Consider the following 17,699-nt stretch of genomic DNA (forward strand, 5'->3'; position numbering starts at 1 on the left):
CTACCTTTGAGCAGGTGCGTGCTTATACTGTATACTCGATGTTTTCTTTTCTCACCCCCCCCCCCCTTTTATCTCCATAATATAAACAAATCCTCTTGCTGCCTTCTTACCGTATGATCCTATCTGCCCGTTCTCTTCAGGAGTGAGTCGCTCTATGAAGGACAAGGTGACAAAGCCAACAGCAATGGCTCAGGGGCGAGTGGCACACATGATTGAGTGGCAGAGCTGGGGCATGCAGACAGTTGGTGTGGGAGGCAGAGGAGCGGGACGCACCTCCAGTCTGCACCTTCAACACGAGCGCAAGCTGGAAAACGATGCATACAGTGACCTTAGTGATGGAGAGAAGGAAGCTCGCTTTGCTGCAGGTGAGAAACAAATTATAAGAAAGAGAATGAAAGAGAGAAAGAGAATGCCACACAATATAGTGCACAGAAGAACCTGTTGTCATTCACTTTAACCTTATGTAAACCAGTGGCTAGGCCAGAACCTTAAGGAGTAAGTGGCCATGGTGAAGCTCAATGCTTTATGCTTGCTCTCAACCTAAAGCACATCATCTTACATCACGTGAGATAAAGTAGGTTTCCAAACAGACAGAAATATTAAAGGCTATAGGTGCCATAAAATGTACTTACACTATGTTTAAATTGTTCTCTGAACCTTTGAACTGTTCTCCAAACCTAGAAATTGGCCCTAATATGATGTATGGTTGGTTTTGACCATATTTGGGAGGGTTGTGAATATTAATGAGCAGTATTCTGATGCCCAAGAAGCTCAAGTCAGTGACTGACACTCACACACCCAAACACATGCACAGCTTACTTGCACACTTGCGAAAAACATTTATATATATTTTTTTTTCTAAAATATTTAAACAAATTGGGTAGATTCTTTGTTAAATTAACTTGTTAAATGATAAATTCATCTGAAGTGGTAGAGAGGTTATTTTAGCTAGAACAAGTGAGTGTGCAATGTTTATGCCACCAGAGTAACTTAGTTTTGTCCTAAGCCTTGGGAGATGCATTTGTAGTAGAGCTGCTACAATTTTTTGGTATATTCAACAAAGTTGATAATTAGTTGACATAAATATTTTTAGTTGACTTATCATTTAATATTTGTGTGTGTGTTGTATATTTGTGACAATAGCCAGCAAGTGATGTGAGTTTGCTTGCTTGCTTTTGTGGAGGGCATTCATATTTTAGTAAAAGCCTCCTGTGAAAGCATCCCTAGCTTTAGCGCTCAATTACTCAGAGAGTAATTGAAGGAATGGGAAAAAATATAAAATGCAATTTCATTAAATTTAAATGAAAAACCAAACAAAACACAATCTCTACATGCATATTGAACCATGGAGGTTGTACCGAATGGCTCAATATTACAAGTCCAAATGAGAAGTTGGGACAGTACAGAAAACAGAAATAATAAAAAAGATTGTGATTTCCAAATTTACTTTTACTTGAATTTCATTGCTGACAATATCAACACAAAATATTTGATGTTTTGCCTGGTCAACTTCATTTCGATCGCAAATTTACATTTTTTTCTCTCATTCAGACCTGCAACACATTCCAAAAAAGTTGAGTCAGAAGCAATTTAGGGCTAGATGTATTTTGAAACAGGTGATGTCAACAGATGATAGCAATCAATAGATTTAAATTGATTGTGCATTATAATAATTTGGTACAAAATCAGGATCCAAGAAAGGTCTGGTCCTTTAGGAGAAAAGATGTTGCTATATTTTGTTTTATGTTGTATGGAGTGGTAAGTTACGCACTACTCCATACCACCTGGCTGGAAATGGTCAGTGCAAGCGTTTTAATAAAACCTTACATGGTCTTTTGCACTCTCTGCCACATTCCAGGGTGATTGGTCGCTCTGTCTCCCACAGATGCTATTTACATACAACACTACCTAATCAAGTCCTGAAAGCACCTGTGGAAGGTGGAGCAGATTCAAGTAAAATTAAACATGTCCATCAAGCTTTGCTGAAGGTCCAGCTTTGCCAGGACCTACCTCCTGGCCCATCTGATCCTGTGGTGGCTGAGTCTGCTAGGTATTAGAAGGTCTCATGATTGAGGTGGGCTTGCAGCCTGAAGTATTGCCTTCTTACCATTTAGGGCAAATAATAATGTGGTGAGAAGAACTGGGAGAAGCACTGCAGATCAGCATTCTATCCTGCACCACCATAAATTTATTTAATTCAAAGTGTTCATAGGTGACATCATTTACTGAAAAATGTGCTGGCACAATGTCAAAGATCATCTGAGGCTGTCATTCTGCAATGTTTAAACATATTGATACTGAACTTTAGGTGTGTCACCTCACAATAACCACAATAAACCTAGTGGTCACGTGTTATGAACCCTTAACTAACTATTAATAATAATTCATAAATTTGCTAATAACCTTAGACTGCATATGTTTATTGTGGTACAATTGATCTCAACTTGAGTCATGCAGAGAACATTGATAGCAATTATGCCATATTTAGATTTTGTTCAAAAACATTCTCCTCCAAGACAGTTTCCCGAAATATCACCAAATTTTACTCAGATCATTTTTAGACCATGATGACCAAATGATGTGAAATTCATGTCAATAGACAAAACTGATTTTGTTTACGGCACCAACAAATGTGCTGGTATAATGCCAAACTGCATTTGAGGCTGTCCCTTTGCAATACTTAAATATATTGACACCAAACTTAAAGTTCTTCATTGTCACCTAACACTGACCACATCACATCAAATTCATAAATCTGCCACCTATTGGCCAAAAGTTATAAACCAAAAAATCTTTCAATGTTAATTGTTTTCAAGTGAAACATACTTCAAATGTATTCAAAAACTGATCTGATGTATTCAAATACTGCTTCAATTGGTCGAATGCTACTCACTAACTTTGTTGCCTTTGGCCTCTGGACTGCTTTGCCCCTTAATTGTTCTTTGCAGCTATATTTTGTTTTGTTAATATTGTCTTTAAATTGTTTGTTTTGATTTGGTTCTTCTTAATTGTGTGCAGTGGAAACACTGAGTGCGTTAAAATTTGATCTGAGTGCACGGTGGTGTGTGCTTGCCAAATCTACTTGTAATTCACTATGTGGGAACCTCAGTCCTGCTGGTATTGTGGTTTTGTTTTGGGATTTACACAAGGTAGACACAATTGTTATAAATGTGTATTTATTAACAAAATAGTAAACAAAGGTAACTAAAATACTAAATGTACAATAAATTAAGTGCATTTGCGAGTCTTGAAGGTGATTAAGTCAAGGTAAGGTAAACCTTATTCTACAATAACAAAGAACTGAGGAAGTTTTTGTTATAAATGAATATACTGAATATATATATTTTATACTGAAACACACTATGCCAAGGTCTAATTTAGAGTGTTAGAAAGTGGCATATTTACGTTACCGCCATTGAAGCAGTGGTTGGAAAAAGTGAGATGCAGGTCTGGCAGGTCTTTTTTTTGCAGGTCTTGAAGCATGGAATGAGTAGACTTATCTCTCTTGAGCTTTGAGAAGAAGAAATCTGGAGATTCTGGAACATGCAGAACTGGAGATTTCTGGAGGTGGTGGTTCTGATGTCAGGGACACACCGACGTCTTTATCCTTGAATGTAGAGTTCCTGGAAATCTGGGACACGCAAATTTCTGGAGGTGGTAGTCTTGAAGCTATGGTTTCAGACTCCTTGGAAAAAGCACTGTGAATCCAATTACCAAATCCTTGAAGGAACACGCAGCAAAGGTTCTGATGTCTTTGAGCAATTCAGATAGCCTTGTGTGTCTTTCCTTCACTTCTCTTTCTGTTTCCTCCGAGTTACTTAGTTACAACACCTGTCTCAATACCACTCTTCTGTGTACCACACTCCGTTACAACCGCATACCACACACCTTTCGTTGTTACTACCATGCACCACTGAACCACACATTCCTCTCTTTGTTTAAGAGAATGTTTTTAATCCTTTTCTCTGGAAGGCGGGATTGAAAGGTGTTGCCTTTCAAATAAAGCATTGTGATTGGATGATCCCTGGAAGGTGTCATTCATAGTGTGACCGGCATTTGCATAGTCATAGTCCACCGGTAAACTATTATAATATTTAGGAGTCTTAAATATTTTTCTATGCATAATTCAGTTTCCAGACCCCATATAAATTACCCAAGGCATTATTTGCAATGTATAGAGTCTAAACATCACTATATAATGTTGATCTTTACCCAAGTATTCATATATAAACATTAATAAGCAAAGTTTCATACGGTGGAGTATTTCAAGCAGTGCATATTAAAAATATATGCATGCTCATTTGAAGCTACAGGTATATGAAGTGAAATATTCCATTTGTGTCTCTTTTGTGAGATGGAGTATTCTCTGATCCATGTGTCTCTCTGTGTCTGAGACGATGTAGATTGTTAATTGGATCAAGAAACTGTTTTGCAAGTTCTGGGCTCTTAACACCTTTGTCTTTCAGATAAACAAAAGACAAATGGTCACTGTCTCAATTGCCACTTTCTGATAAGCTTAAGAAAAGGGTCAGAGTTTAGTGTTGACTCTGCAGCATTTGTTTATATTGGAAATTAATTTCCACAAGTTGCTGGCTTTACCACTGATCACTACAAGACCACATTTCAAATTTAATAAAGATCTGGGCTTTATACTTACATTTCTTACAAATCTTAAAATGCTACACTAGTTTTTTTTTCAACTACTGTTGAGCATCAATAATAATCAAAAAATTGTACATTTTTCATCCTATCAGGTGTGCTTCAACAGTTCGCAATTTCTGAGGCGACACTGCTGGCCTGGAGTTCAATGGATGGGGAAAGCACAAGCGTTGGATCTAATCAGGGGAGCGTAGCCCATCTAAGTGAGGCCAACCAGGAAAGCATAACAAGCCGAGGTACTGATTAATTATTTTACTTCTACTTACTGCACTTTACACTGAAAACTTATAGGAATAAAACCAATTTAGAACTAGTAATCCCATGTCACAATGTGAGCGCAGTACTCTGTCATAATGAATAATTAAAGCCTTTTTCCAATCACTTAGCTCATTTTTCAATCTCAGCTCAAAGTGTGTTTGTAGAAGTGGTGGTGTAAGTCCCTGATAATTCCTTAACAACTGAAATATTAAAGATTTTTCTTTAGTTTCTTCTTATTTAGCCTTTTGAGATTTCTATATGAAGAAAGTTTTCCACAGAAACCCCCTAGAGAGAGAGGGTGGTATTGTTTTATTGCACAGATTTAAAATGCAGTGCACACTGGGTTTTGAATAAATGAATATCTAAAGGTCAGGGGCTTGTGACTCTCGGGAGAATGGGAACTAATCCACTGAACTGTTCAGTACAGCCTCACAGACTTGAACGAGAGCTCAGAACAATGAAAGCCATATGCATGCAAAATGACAACATGTTACTGACAGATAATGCAATAATTATGTCATATGCTAAGGCAAAGTAATAAAACTCAAACAATTTTCACATCCCCCCAAAAATGCTTATGTACAGTATATTGAGACAACATGTCAGGGATCTGGATGAGGAGAAGATTGGTCAGACACAGGTGCAAGTCTTCAATAATGTTTATTTATAGAGCCTGAATTATCTCAAGGGGGCAAAAAAAAAACTGAAAGTTCCTCCGTAATGGAGCTGGCACAGTGGCCCACAATTCACAAAAAACACTGAGAAGTGAGGTAATATAGTCTTCAAAATGATACAAAATGAAACAACTCCGAAGAGGCCAGAGAAACTATCCTCAAGTGGGTGCAATATCCTGACACCCGACAGGTGGCGATGAGTCCGGCAGCCGCTGACTGAATCAGCGCGGCCGCGAGGAAGACTGAGGCTTTGAGACCGGCGAGAGAGAGAGACGAAAGCCGGCTGAGTAGAGACGGAGAGTCAGATGGGCAGCGATACAAAAATGGGTGGGAAATGGCTTGAAGGCAGATGGAGAAAACAATATTAGGAAAAATCGACAGGACATCAGACACGACAAAACTCACAGGACTAAACAGGAACAGGACTAGACCGGGAGATTGCCCGACATGCAGGAAGGGGAACAGCTACCATCTGACACAGAACTACGGTCAAGGGAGGAGTAAATAGGGTGAGAAATCAAGGAAACCAGTTGAGTGGAATTAGCTTGATAGCCTGATGGAAAGTAATAGAGCGGATGGGTGGGGAAGCGAGAAGTAAACAAAGCATGGTGTTAGTGATCAACACAAAACGAGTTAAAGGGGAAAAACAAAACACAAGGAATGAACCGGTGATCAGACCGAGGATGTGACAGTACCACCCCCCCCCCCCCACGGATGCCACAGGGCGCCCTAGGGAGGGGGCTCACCTCGTCTCCGACGAAATTCCTCGACCAACCCCTGGTCCAAGTCATCCCGGGCCGGGATCCAGCTCCTCTCCTCCGGTCCACTAGGTATTGGAAATAGCCCTCCCAGTCCACTAGGTATTGGAAACCACGACCCCTACGTCTGACGTCTAGTAATCTCCTGACAGTATATGCTGGAGATCCATCCACTAGACGGGGGGAGGGGGGGAAGGGGTCGGGACAGTGGGAGCAAGAGGAGAGTACAAAACAGGTTCAACCCTAGAAACATGATAGACTGGGTGTACCCGACCAAGCGTAGGAGGGAGCTTGAGCCGAACTGCCACGGGACTTAACACCTTGGTGATCCGGTATGGGCCAATGAACCTGGGAGCCAATTTACGTGAGACTGTCCTGAGAGGCAGGTCCTTGGTTGACAGCCATACCCTTTGACCACTAACATAGCAGGGGGTGGAAGTCCGATGACGGTCAGCCGCTGCTTTGGTCCACCTACTAGCCTGGGCCAAGGCTTCCTTGGCTCTACTCCAGGTGCGTTGACACCGTTGGACAAAGCCAAGGCAGACGGAACCGCAGCATCGGGTTCCTGTGAGGGAAACAGTTGTGGTTGATAACCAACACAGCACTGAAATGGTGACATACCTGTGGAGGAGACTGGTAGAGTATTATGAGCATATTCTACCCCGGACAGTTGTTGACACCAGGAGCTCGGATTCTGGGATGCCAGGCAGCGGAGAGTGCGTTCCAAATCCTGGTTAGCCCGCTCAGACTGCCCATTGGTCTGAGGATGAAATCCCGATGACAGACTCGTAGAGGCCCCGATCTGTCGACAGAATTCCTTCCAGAACCGGGAGACAAACTGGGGACCCCTATCAGAAACCATGTTGACCGGAAGACCATGAATCCGGAAAACGTGGTTCACAACCGCCTGAGCAGTCTCCTTGGCTGAGGGCAATTTAGGAAGAGGAATGAAGTGGGCCGCCTTAGAAAATCGGTCCACCACTGTAAGGATGACAGTGTTTCCTTTTGATACTGGTAAACCAGTTACAAAACCAAGGGCAAGGTGTGACCAGGGATGGGAATGGATGGGAAGGGGGCAGAGCAGACCCGTGGGAGGAGAGTTAGAGCTCTTGTTCTGGGCGCAAACTGAGCAGGCAACCACAAACTGCCTGTCATCCTTGGCCATGGATGGCCACCAAAATTGCTGCTGGATGGCTGCCAGCGATCTCCGAACTCCTGGATGACAGACTAATCTGGATGAGTGACCCCACTGGATGACCTGTGAATGCAGAACAGAAGGAACAAATAATTTGCCTGCTGGAACCTTCTGAGGTGGTTGGCACTCTCGTAGAGCCCTCAGGACCAGACTCTCGATCTCCCAAGAGAGAGAGGCCACCACCACGCCCCTGGGCAGGATGGTGTCCTTTGAAACCCCCCTCTCTGGGGCCTCAAACAGGCGAGAGAGAGAGTCGGGTTTAACATTCAGACCCAGGCCTGTACGAGAGAGTGAAATTAAAACAGCTGAAGAAGAGGGACCAGCGGGCTTGTCTTGCATTAAGCCTCTTGGCAGAATTTATGTATTCTAGGTTCCTGTGGTCTGTCCAGACCACAAAAGGCTGCTCTGCGCCCTCCAGCCAGTGGCGCCACTCCCCCAAAGCGGGCCTGACTGCCAACAACTCCCGATTGCCTATGTCATAGTTTCGTTCCGTGGGGGTCAAAGGGGGGGGGGAGAAGAAAGCACAGGGATGAACTTTCCCATCCCGAAGAGATCGTTATGATAGAACTGCGCCTACTCCGACCTCAGAAGCATCTACCTCGACAATGAACTGCAGTTTAGGATCTGGAAAAGATAAGACAGGAGCAGAGATAAAACGGGACTTGAGTTTATCAAAGGCCTCCTGAGCCTTATTCCCCCACCTAAACAGTATCTTGGAGGAGGTGAGCGCTGTTAAGGGTGCAGCAATCTGGCCAAAGTTCCTGATGAAACGCCGATAAAAGTTGGCGAAACCCAGGAATCGCTGCAGTGCCTTGCGAGAGTCAGGAGTTGGCCACTCGGCAACAGCCCTTACCTTCGAAGGATCAGCACAGATCTCCCCCGCCGAAATTAAAAACGCCAGAAACGATACTGACTGGGTGTGAAAGACGCACTTCTCCGCCTTAACGAATTGTTGGTTCTCTAAGAGTCATTGCAGCACCTGGCGAACATGCTGAGTGTGTACCTGCAGAGAGGGAGAGAATATAAGGATGTCATCCAAGTACACGAAGACAAACTGGTTTACCATGTCTCTCAACACGTCATTGACCAGGGTCTGGAAGACAGCCGGGGCGTTGGTCAGACCAAAGGGAAGGACCTGATATTCAAAGTGTCCCGTGGGTGTGTTGAAGGCTGTCTTCCACTCATCCCCCTCCCGAATGCAAACCAAATGATATGCATTACGGAGGTCCAACTTGGTGAAGACTTGGGCTCCCTGCAAGAGTTCAAAGGCTGAGGACATAAGAGGTAAGGGGTACCTGTTCTTAACGGTGATGTCATTCAGCCCTCGATAATCAATACAGGGACGGAGGGAGCCGTCCTTCTTCTTGACGAAGAAGAGCCCAGCTCCCGCAGGGGATGAGGAGGAACGGATGAGGCCGGCTTTAAGGGATTCGTTAATATACTTGTCCACGGCCTCTCTTTCAGGACGGGACAGAGAGTACAAATGTCCCTTAGGTGGAGAAGTGCCTGGGAGAAGCTCTATGGCACAATCGTAAGGTCGATGCGGAGGCAAGGAGGTGGCCCGGGACCTGCAAAAGATCAGGTGCAGGTCGTGATACTCCGCCGGAACCTCGGTCAGATCCACTGACTCCACCTGTAACACAGAAGGTACAGAAACAGGAAACGGGGCAGGACCAAGGCAAGACTTAAGACATGATTGACTCCAAGACAAGACAGAATCTCCAAACCAATCCACGTGAGGGCCATGCTTTAACAACCAAGGTGCCCTAAAATTATAGGTGCACTGGGTGAGTCTAGAAGGTAAAGCATGGTAACCTCACGATGATTGCCGGATATAATAAGACTTACACTAGGGGTAGTGTGTGAAACGGTGGCGATAAGAGTATCATCAAGGGAGTGGGCAGGAACTGGTTCAGCAAGAGGAATGGTTGGAATTCCCCACTGGGCAGCCACAGCACGGCCCATGAAATTTCCCTCTGCCCCCGAGTCAATGAGAGCAGAACAGGATCTGGAAATGCCTTCATACTGAACCATAACAGGGAGGAGGGTGCGAGATGAGGGGGAAGAGAAAGGAATAGCACCCACCAGGATCCCTCGTCTCACTGGTGAGCCTTGGCTTTTACTGGGCATTTCACAGCAAAATGTCCCGGCTTGCCACAGTATAGACACAGGCCCTGAGCCAGTCGCTGTTGTTTCTCCAGAGACGTAAGATGGAGACGTCCCACTTGCATTGGTTCAGGGTCCAAGGGAGGTACTGTGGTGGAAAGGGAACAAGGGTCCTCCATCTGGTTGAAGAGTAAAATAGTCTTCGATGATCTCGATGACAGAGACGGCCCTCTATGCGAAGCGCCAAATTCGTGAGGGTGTCGAAGTCTTGTGGTAAGTCGTGGGTAGCTAGTTCATCCTGGATGTATTCATTCAGACCCGCTCGGAACATGGCATACCAGGCCTTTTCATTCCAATCACATGAGGCCGCCAGCGTCTTAAATTTAATAGCATACTCAGTGAAAGACTGACCTCCCTGACGAAGACGTGCTAATTGGTCTGCCGCCTCCTGACCCCTGGCAGATCGGTCAAAGAGTCGGATCATCTCATGGCGGAGATTACTGAAAGAGGAACAGCATGGTGCTCTGGCCTCCCAGACAGATGTTCCCCAGTCACAAGCTCTGCCCGTGAGAAGGGTAAGTACAAAGACAACTCTAGTCTCCTCTGCGGCATAAGTGCGTTGCAGCACGGTTCAGGGGCCTGGTGGGACGCCTGAGCCCCCTGCAGGGTCTCGAACTGAAGCTCTTGCAGGCGCGCCGTGAGGTCAGCCACCTGATTGGTTAGATATTCCACTTCCCTGGAGGTGCTGGTGAGTCGTGACTCGTGCTGACCCAACAAAACTCCTTGTTGAGCTAAAGCCGACCTGACAGATTCTTGACCTGCTGTGTCCATCCTGGTCAGATTGTAATGTCAGGGATCTGGATGAGGAGAAGATTGGTCAGACACAGGTGCAGGTCTTCAATAATGTTTATTTATAGAGCCTGAATTATCTCAAGGGGGCAACAAAAAAAACTGAAAGTTCCTCCATAATGGAGCTGGCACAGTGGCCCACAATTTACAAAAAACACTGAGAAGTGAGGTAATGTAGTCTTCAAAATGATACAAAATAAAACAACTCCGAAGAGGCCAGAGAAACTATCCTCAAGTGGGTGCAATATCCTGACACCCGACAGGGGGCGATGAGTCCGGCAGCCGCTGACTGAATCAGCGCGGCCGCGAGGAAGACTGAGGCTTTGAGACCGGCGAGAGAGAGACGGAGAGTCAGATGGGCAGCGATACAAAAATGGGTGGGAAATGGCTTGAAGGCAGATAGAGAAAACAATATTAGGAAAAATCGACAGGACATCAGACACGACAAAACTCACAGGACTAAACAGGAACAGGAACAGGACTAGACCGGGAGATCGCTCGACATGCAGGAAGGGGAACAGCTACAATCTGACACAGAACTACGGTCAAGGGAGGAGTAAATAGGGTGAGAAATCAAGGAAACCAGGTGAGTGGAATTAGCTTGATAGCCTGATGGAAAGTAATAGAGCGGATGGGTGGGGAAGCGAGAAGTAAACAAAGCATGGTGTGAGTGATCAACACAAAACGAGTTAAAGGGGAAAAACAAAACACAAGGAATGAACCGGTGATCAGACCGAGGATGTGACACAACATGTCCCACAAGTCAATATAAGTCAATAAAAGTCAATATATGAATAATTAATAATAACAATTATGATTAGTTACACATTTTGATCAATCTCAGAATTTACCTTATAAAATGTATATGCAATCAGCAATTTAATTCTTTTTTTATTCAAATCATACTTCTGGATAAGTAAAGAAATAGTTAAAAAATAATTGCAATAAAACATTAATAAAAAAATGTAATAAAGCATGTAGCCAAAAAGATCTTTAAATGCTAAAGGGATTAATTTCTGTGAGGCAATCAAAGACACAGTATGGAAAATGCAAATAAAAAAGAAAGTTGCGATTTCTATATTTACTTTCACTTGTATTTCATTGCAGACAATATAAAAACATTATTTATTGTGTTCCTTGTGATTTTTATTGTGTTTTTTTACATATATTCATATTTTGGTTCTTGAAACACATTTCAAAGAAAGTTGAAACGGTAAAGCGTTTACCACTTTGTAATGTTGCCATTTTTTTCACAACAATTAAAAGATGTTTAGGGACTGAAAACACCAAGTGATAAAGTGTTTCAGGTGTAATTTTTTTTTCCCATTCTTCCTGCAAATAAGTCTAAGGTGTGTAACAGTCTGGGATCTTCATAGTCACATGTTGCACTTCAAAATGTGACATACGTTCTCTATTGGAGAAAGTTCGGGACTGCAGGCAGACTGGTCAAGTACCTTTATCCTCTTCTCTGCAGCCTATAATGTTTGCAGAATGTAGTTTTTCATTGTCTTATTAAAATATGCATGGATGTCCCTGGAAAAGAAGGCACAATATCTGTATCACTGTATCAATATCACAAAATCTCTATGTACTTTTCAGCATTAACAGTCCCATCAGAGAAGTGCAAGTTACCTTTCAAAGGGGAATGACACAACCCCAAACCATAACAGACACTGGCTTTTGGACTTGTTGCTTTTTTTGGAATGTGTTGCAGGTCTGAATGACAGGAAAGGATGTATATTTACAAATTAAATTAGGTTGGCAAAATTGGGATGAAATGATCGTATTTTTTATTTAACCAGCACACAGAGAATTACAATAATCCAGTCTAGAGATCATAAAAGAATGCACTAGCTTTTCTGCATTTGAGATAGAGAGCATGTTTATTAGCTTAGCGATATTTTTCATATGAAAGAAAGCTGTTTTTGTGACATGGGACAATTAAAATTAAGTTGCTGCTTAATATAACACTCAGATCTTTGATAGTAGAACTAATATGAACATTGTATTGCACTAATTGCAGGTTTTTGCAGATAAATGCATTTCTGTGTGGAGATTGCATATTCTCCATGCTTAAAACTAAATTAGCTGTAGTGTATGAGTGTGTGAATGTGAGAGTGTACTATATGGGTGTTTCTCAGTACAGCAGTTGGAAGGGCAACTGCTGTGTAAAACATATGCCAGAATAATTGATGGTTTATTCTGCTGTAGCATGAAACCTGATAAGCAGGGGACTAAGCCGAAGGAAAATGAATGAATTAATGTTTTATAATATAATATAGTTTTGATTTAAAGTTACAAGGATTTGCTATCTGATCAAATATATTAACATCTGATCATCCTGCCTAGTCAAAGCTTCATATAAGAATTTTTTAAATCTTTTATAAAACAAATCTAAAAGCAGCGAAATGATGAAACTCGAAAATAAAATAACCTATTTTACTTTCATGTTTGGTGTGTTTTAACAAACCTTTTATTTTTAAAGTACATTATATTTTAAAGATCTAAATGACTAATCCATTTGCATATTATTCATCAATGATTACTATAAACTAATACTACTACACTAAAAACACTTGCAAGTCATTTCTTTTATTCTGTATCCGAGCTAGCTATCCTCATGTCTGGGTTATTTTTTCTTCTAACATAGTACAATAATTCCAGGTCAGATCAATATTTCATATACATTTATTTAAATATTTGCTAAGTAGCCATGCAATAATCTATAGCACAGGCCATTTGAAAAAAAAATAAAATTTTCAAATCTGAAATAAAATATCCCATAAACACCCATAAAGCTGTAAAACTTGTATTTTTTGTATCTCTTACAGACCAGATGCACCATTCCTCTGCAGAAGTGTGGCCCCACAATTATGTCTCCCAGGGTCTTTACTGCCTTTCTTCCTCTGATGCGTGGGAGCCAATTAGTAATGAACAGTCAGGTGTGGCATCTCCTGCCACTGGTTCATATGTCATGGCAGTCGGGACTGAAGGTGGCTATGACCCAAATACAGCAGCTCACTTCCTGTCCCAACAACAACAGCAGCATCAGTATCAGAACCAGTTACAGCAGATCCAGCACCTACAGCATATCCACCAATACCAGCAGCAACAGCTCCTACAGTATCAACAACAGCAACAGGTGAGTGATTAAACTACACCTCCCATAAGCCTCTGAAACAACACCCATTGCATTTTAAGTGAGATATAAAACTACAAATTGTGTGTCGAGCGCGGACGGTTTCGACTATGTAAAGACTATATATATTGAGCACAGTAGGTTTAGTTAGCAGGACAAGCACTTTAGCAACGAGACCAACACCGTGTAAGTACATTTAAACTTGTTTTCAGTTGCTGTGTATGGTTAGAGGACACTTAGACTTGTTTTCAGCTGGTTGTGTATGGTTGTAGGACATTTAAACTTGTTTTCAGCTGTCTGTGTATGGTACTAGAAACGTTTACCAACTGTTTCCTTGGTTACTGTAAGAGCTTGTGTGTTGAGCGCAGATGGTTTCGTGCCCCCCGCCGCAGTTTCGGGTGTTTTTACTCTGGAGGCGTGTCTAAACGCCAGATAAAGACTATATATATTGAGCACAGTAGGTTTAGTTAGCAGGAGAAGCACTTTAGCAACGAGACCAACACCATGTAAGTACATTTAGACTTGTTTTCAGTTGCTATGTATGGTTAGAGGACACTTAGACTTGTTTTCAGCTGGTTGTGTATGGTTGTAGGACATTTAAACTTGTTTTCAGCTGTCTGTGTATGGTTCTAGAAAAGTTTACCCACTGTTTCCTTGGTTACTGTAAGAGCTTGTGTGTCGAGTGCGGACGGTTTCGTGCCCCCCGCCGCAGTTTCAGGTGTTTTTACTCTGGAGGCGTGTCTAAACGCCAGGTAAAGACTATATATATTGAGCACAGTAGGTTTAGTTAGCAGGAGAAGCACTTTAACAACGAGACCAACACAGTGTAAGTACATTTAGACTTGTTTTCAGTTGCTATGTATGGTTAGAGGACACTTAGACTTGTTTTCAGCTGGTTGTGTATGGTTGTAGGACATTTAAACTTGTTTTCAGCTGTCTGTGTATGGTACTAGAAAAGTTTACCCACTGTTTCCTAGGTTACTGTAAGAGCTTGTGTGTCGAGCGCAGATGGTTTCGCGCCCCCGCCGCAGTTTCAGGTGTTTTTACTCTCGAGGCATGTCCAGCTGAATTCAATCAGCAAAGCGCTCAGGGGTGTATATAAGCAGGTTGTCTCACTGCGGCAGCGGTCGCGGCAGCCTCGTCTGAAGACCAATGAGTGTAAAGATCATCGACTCTACCTGCGCGACTACCTGAGTACTTTACTTTTTTTATTTTACTTTATCTCTGCACTTATTATTGTTTTCATTGCACTTTTATTATGTGTTTACTAATTCCTGTTGTTACACTCGCAAAGCATGGGAGGTACGCTGCAGGCGTAATCCTCACAACCTTTGATCAATACATGTATCTACTATTACACGACTCTATCTCTCTATGGGCCTCTGGAATTGTCAATCTGCTGTTAACAAGGCAGATTTTATTACCTCCATAGCTACTCATTCTGACTATAATCTCATGGCTCTAACTGAGACCTGGTTGAGACTGGAGGTCACTGCTACACATGCAGCTTTTTCTACTAATTTCTCTTTTTCCCACACTCCTCGTCAGACAGGGAGAGGGGGTGGGACTGGACTACTGATTTCCAAAGAATGGAAATTCACTCAGAGACCGTCTCTGCCAAAAATCAGCTCCTTTGAATTCCATGCAGTCACCATTATCCACCCCTTCTACATAAATGTGGTTGTCATCTACCGCCCACCAGGTACATTAGGTCACTTCTTAGATGAACTGAATGTTCTTCTCTCATCTTTTTCTGATTATGACACTGCCTTGTTGGTGCTAGGTGACTTCAACATTCACATTGAAAGACCTCAAGCTGCTGACTTCCAGACTCTGCTTGCCTCTTTTGACCTCAAAAGAGCACCTATTTCTGCTACTCACAAATCAAGTAATCAGCTAGACCTTATTTACACTCGACATTGCTTCGCTGATCAAACACTAGTAACTCCACTACAAACATCGGATCATTTCCTTCTGTCTCTCAACATCCACATTACTCCTCAGCCGCCACACACTCCAACACTAGTTCCCTTTCGCAGAAACCTACGCTCTCTCTCACCCAATAGACTATCCACCATTGTTTCAGACTCTCTTCCTCCATCTTGCAAACTCTCTGCACTTGATACGAACAGTGCCACTGATACACTCTGCTCCACACTAGCATCATGTCTAGACAGACTATGTCCTCTTACATCCAGGCCAGCCCGTCCCAGTCCTCCTGCACCCTGGCTCTCTGATGTTCACAGTGAGCATCGCTCTAAACTTCAGGCTGCAGAGAGAATTTGGCGAAAAACTAAAAATCCTGAAGAGCTCACAACATACCAAACTCTTCTGTCCTCTTTCTCGGCTGAGGTTACTTCTGCAAAGCAGACATACTTCCGTCAGAAAATCAAAAGTGCCACCAATCCTCGCTTACTTTTTAAAATATTTACCTCCCTCCTCTATTCTCCTCCTCCACCTGCATCCTCCACACTTACTACTGATGACTTTGCTACATTCTTTTGCACCAAAACTGCAAAAATCAGTGTTCAATTTGCTGCACTTACAACAAACACGTAAGATACACCACACACACTCACCTCTTTTTCTCAGCTGTCTGAGTCTGAGGTGTCCAATCTCGTGCTATCTAGCCATGCAACCACCTGTCCGCTTGATCCCATTCCCTCTCATCTCTTGCAAGCCATTTCTCCTGCAGTCATACCAACACTGACTCACATAATTAACACATCTCTTGACTCTGGTTTATTCCCCACTTCATTTAAGCAGGCTAGGGTAACCCCACTGCTAAAGAAACCCAATCTGGATCAAACGCTACTTAAAAACTACAGACCGGTATCCCTGCTTCCATTCATGGCCAAGATTCTGGAGAAAGTAGTGTTCAATCAAGTCCTGGACTTTCTTACTCAAAACAACCTCATGGACAACAAGCAATCCGGCTTTAAGAAAGGCCACTCAACTGAGACTGCCCTGCTCTCGGTCGTGGAGGATCTCAGACTGGCTAAAGCAGACTCTACATCATCAGTCCTCATCTTGCTGGATTTATCAGCTGCTTTTGACACTGTAAACCACCAGATCCTGCTATCCACGCTTGAGTCACTGGGCGTTGCAGGCACTGTTATTCAATGGTTCAGATCTTACCTCTCTGACAGGTCATTCAGGGTGTCTTGGAGGGGAGAAGTGTCCAACCTACAGCATCTAAACACTGGGGTACCTCAGGGCTCTGTTCTTGGGCCACTTCTCTTCTCCATCTACACGACATCTTTAGGACCAGTCATCCAGAAACATGGATTTTCCTACCACTGCTATGCTGATGATACCCAGCTATACCTCTCTTTTCACCCTGATGATCCCTCGGTTCCAGCTCGCATCTCAGCCTACCTGTCAGACATTTCACACTGGATGAAAGATCATCATCTTCAGCTTAACCTCGCGAAAACGGAAATGCTTGAAGTTTCTGCCAACCAGACTCTACACCATAACTTTTCAATCCAGATGGATGGGGCAACCATTACTGCATCCAAAATGGTAAAAAACCTTGGAGTAACGATTGATGACCAACTAAACTTCTCTGACCACATTTCTAGAACTGCTCGATCTTGCAGATTCGCACTCTATAACATCAGAAAGGTCCGACCCTTCCTATCTGAACATGCAGCTCAACTCATTGTTCAAGCTCTTGTTCTCTCCAAACTGGATTATTGCAACTCTCTACTAGCCAGGCTTCCAGCTAACTCTATCAAACCTCTTCAGCTGCTTCAGAACGCAGCAGCATGAGTGGTCTTTGATGAACCCAAAAAAGCAGAAGTCACTCCGCTACTCACCCATTTGCACTGGCTGCCAGTTGCTGCTCGCATCAAATTCACAGCTCTGATGTTTGCTTACAAAGCGACCTCTGGCTTTGCTCCTTCTTATCTGCTCTCACTTCTGCAGATTTATGTGCCCTCCAGAAACTTAGGTTCTGTGAATTAACGTCGCCTCGTGGTTCCATCCCTAAGAGGGAAGAAATCACTTTCCCGAACTCTCGCATTCAATCTGTCCAGTTGGTGGAATGAACTCCCTAA

General features: G+C 43.0%; 1 protein-coding gene across 1 annotated transcript in view; it reads left to right on the forward strand.

The window, feature by feature from the left end:
- Positions 1–17,699, forward strand: part of fam131bb (family with sequence similarity 131 member Bb) — an 87,358-nt gene that overhangs the window by 49,628 nt on the left and 20,031 nt on the right. Inside the window, exons 4-6 of the mRNA XM_056474644.1 lie at positions 141–365; positions 4,755–4,895; positions 13,331–13,641. Of these exons, the coding sequence (XP_056330619.1) occupies positions 141–365; positions 4,755–4,895; positions 13,331–13,641 (677 nt within the window). The remainder of the gene's footprint in view (positions 1–140; positions 366–4,754; positions 4,896–13,330; positions 13,642–17,699) is intronic.

Source organism: Danio aesculapii, chromosome 16 (genome assembly GCF_903798145.1).
Source record: "Danio aesculapii chromosome 16, fDanAes4.1, whole genome shotgun sequence".
In the NCBI taxonomy this organism is placed as follows: Eukaryota; Metazoa; Chordata; class Actinopteri; order Cypriniformes; family Danionidae; genus Danio; species Danio aesculapii.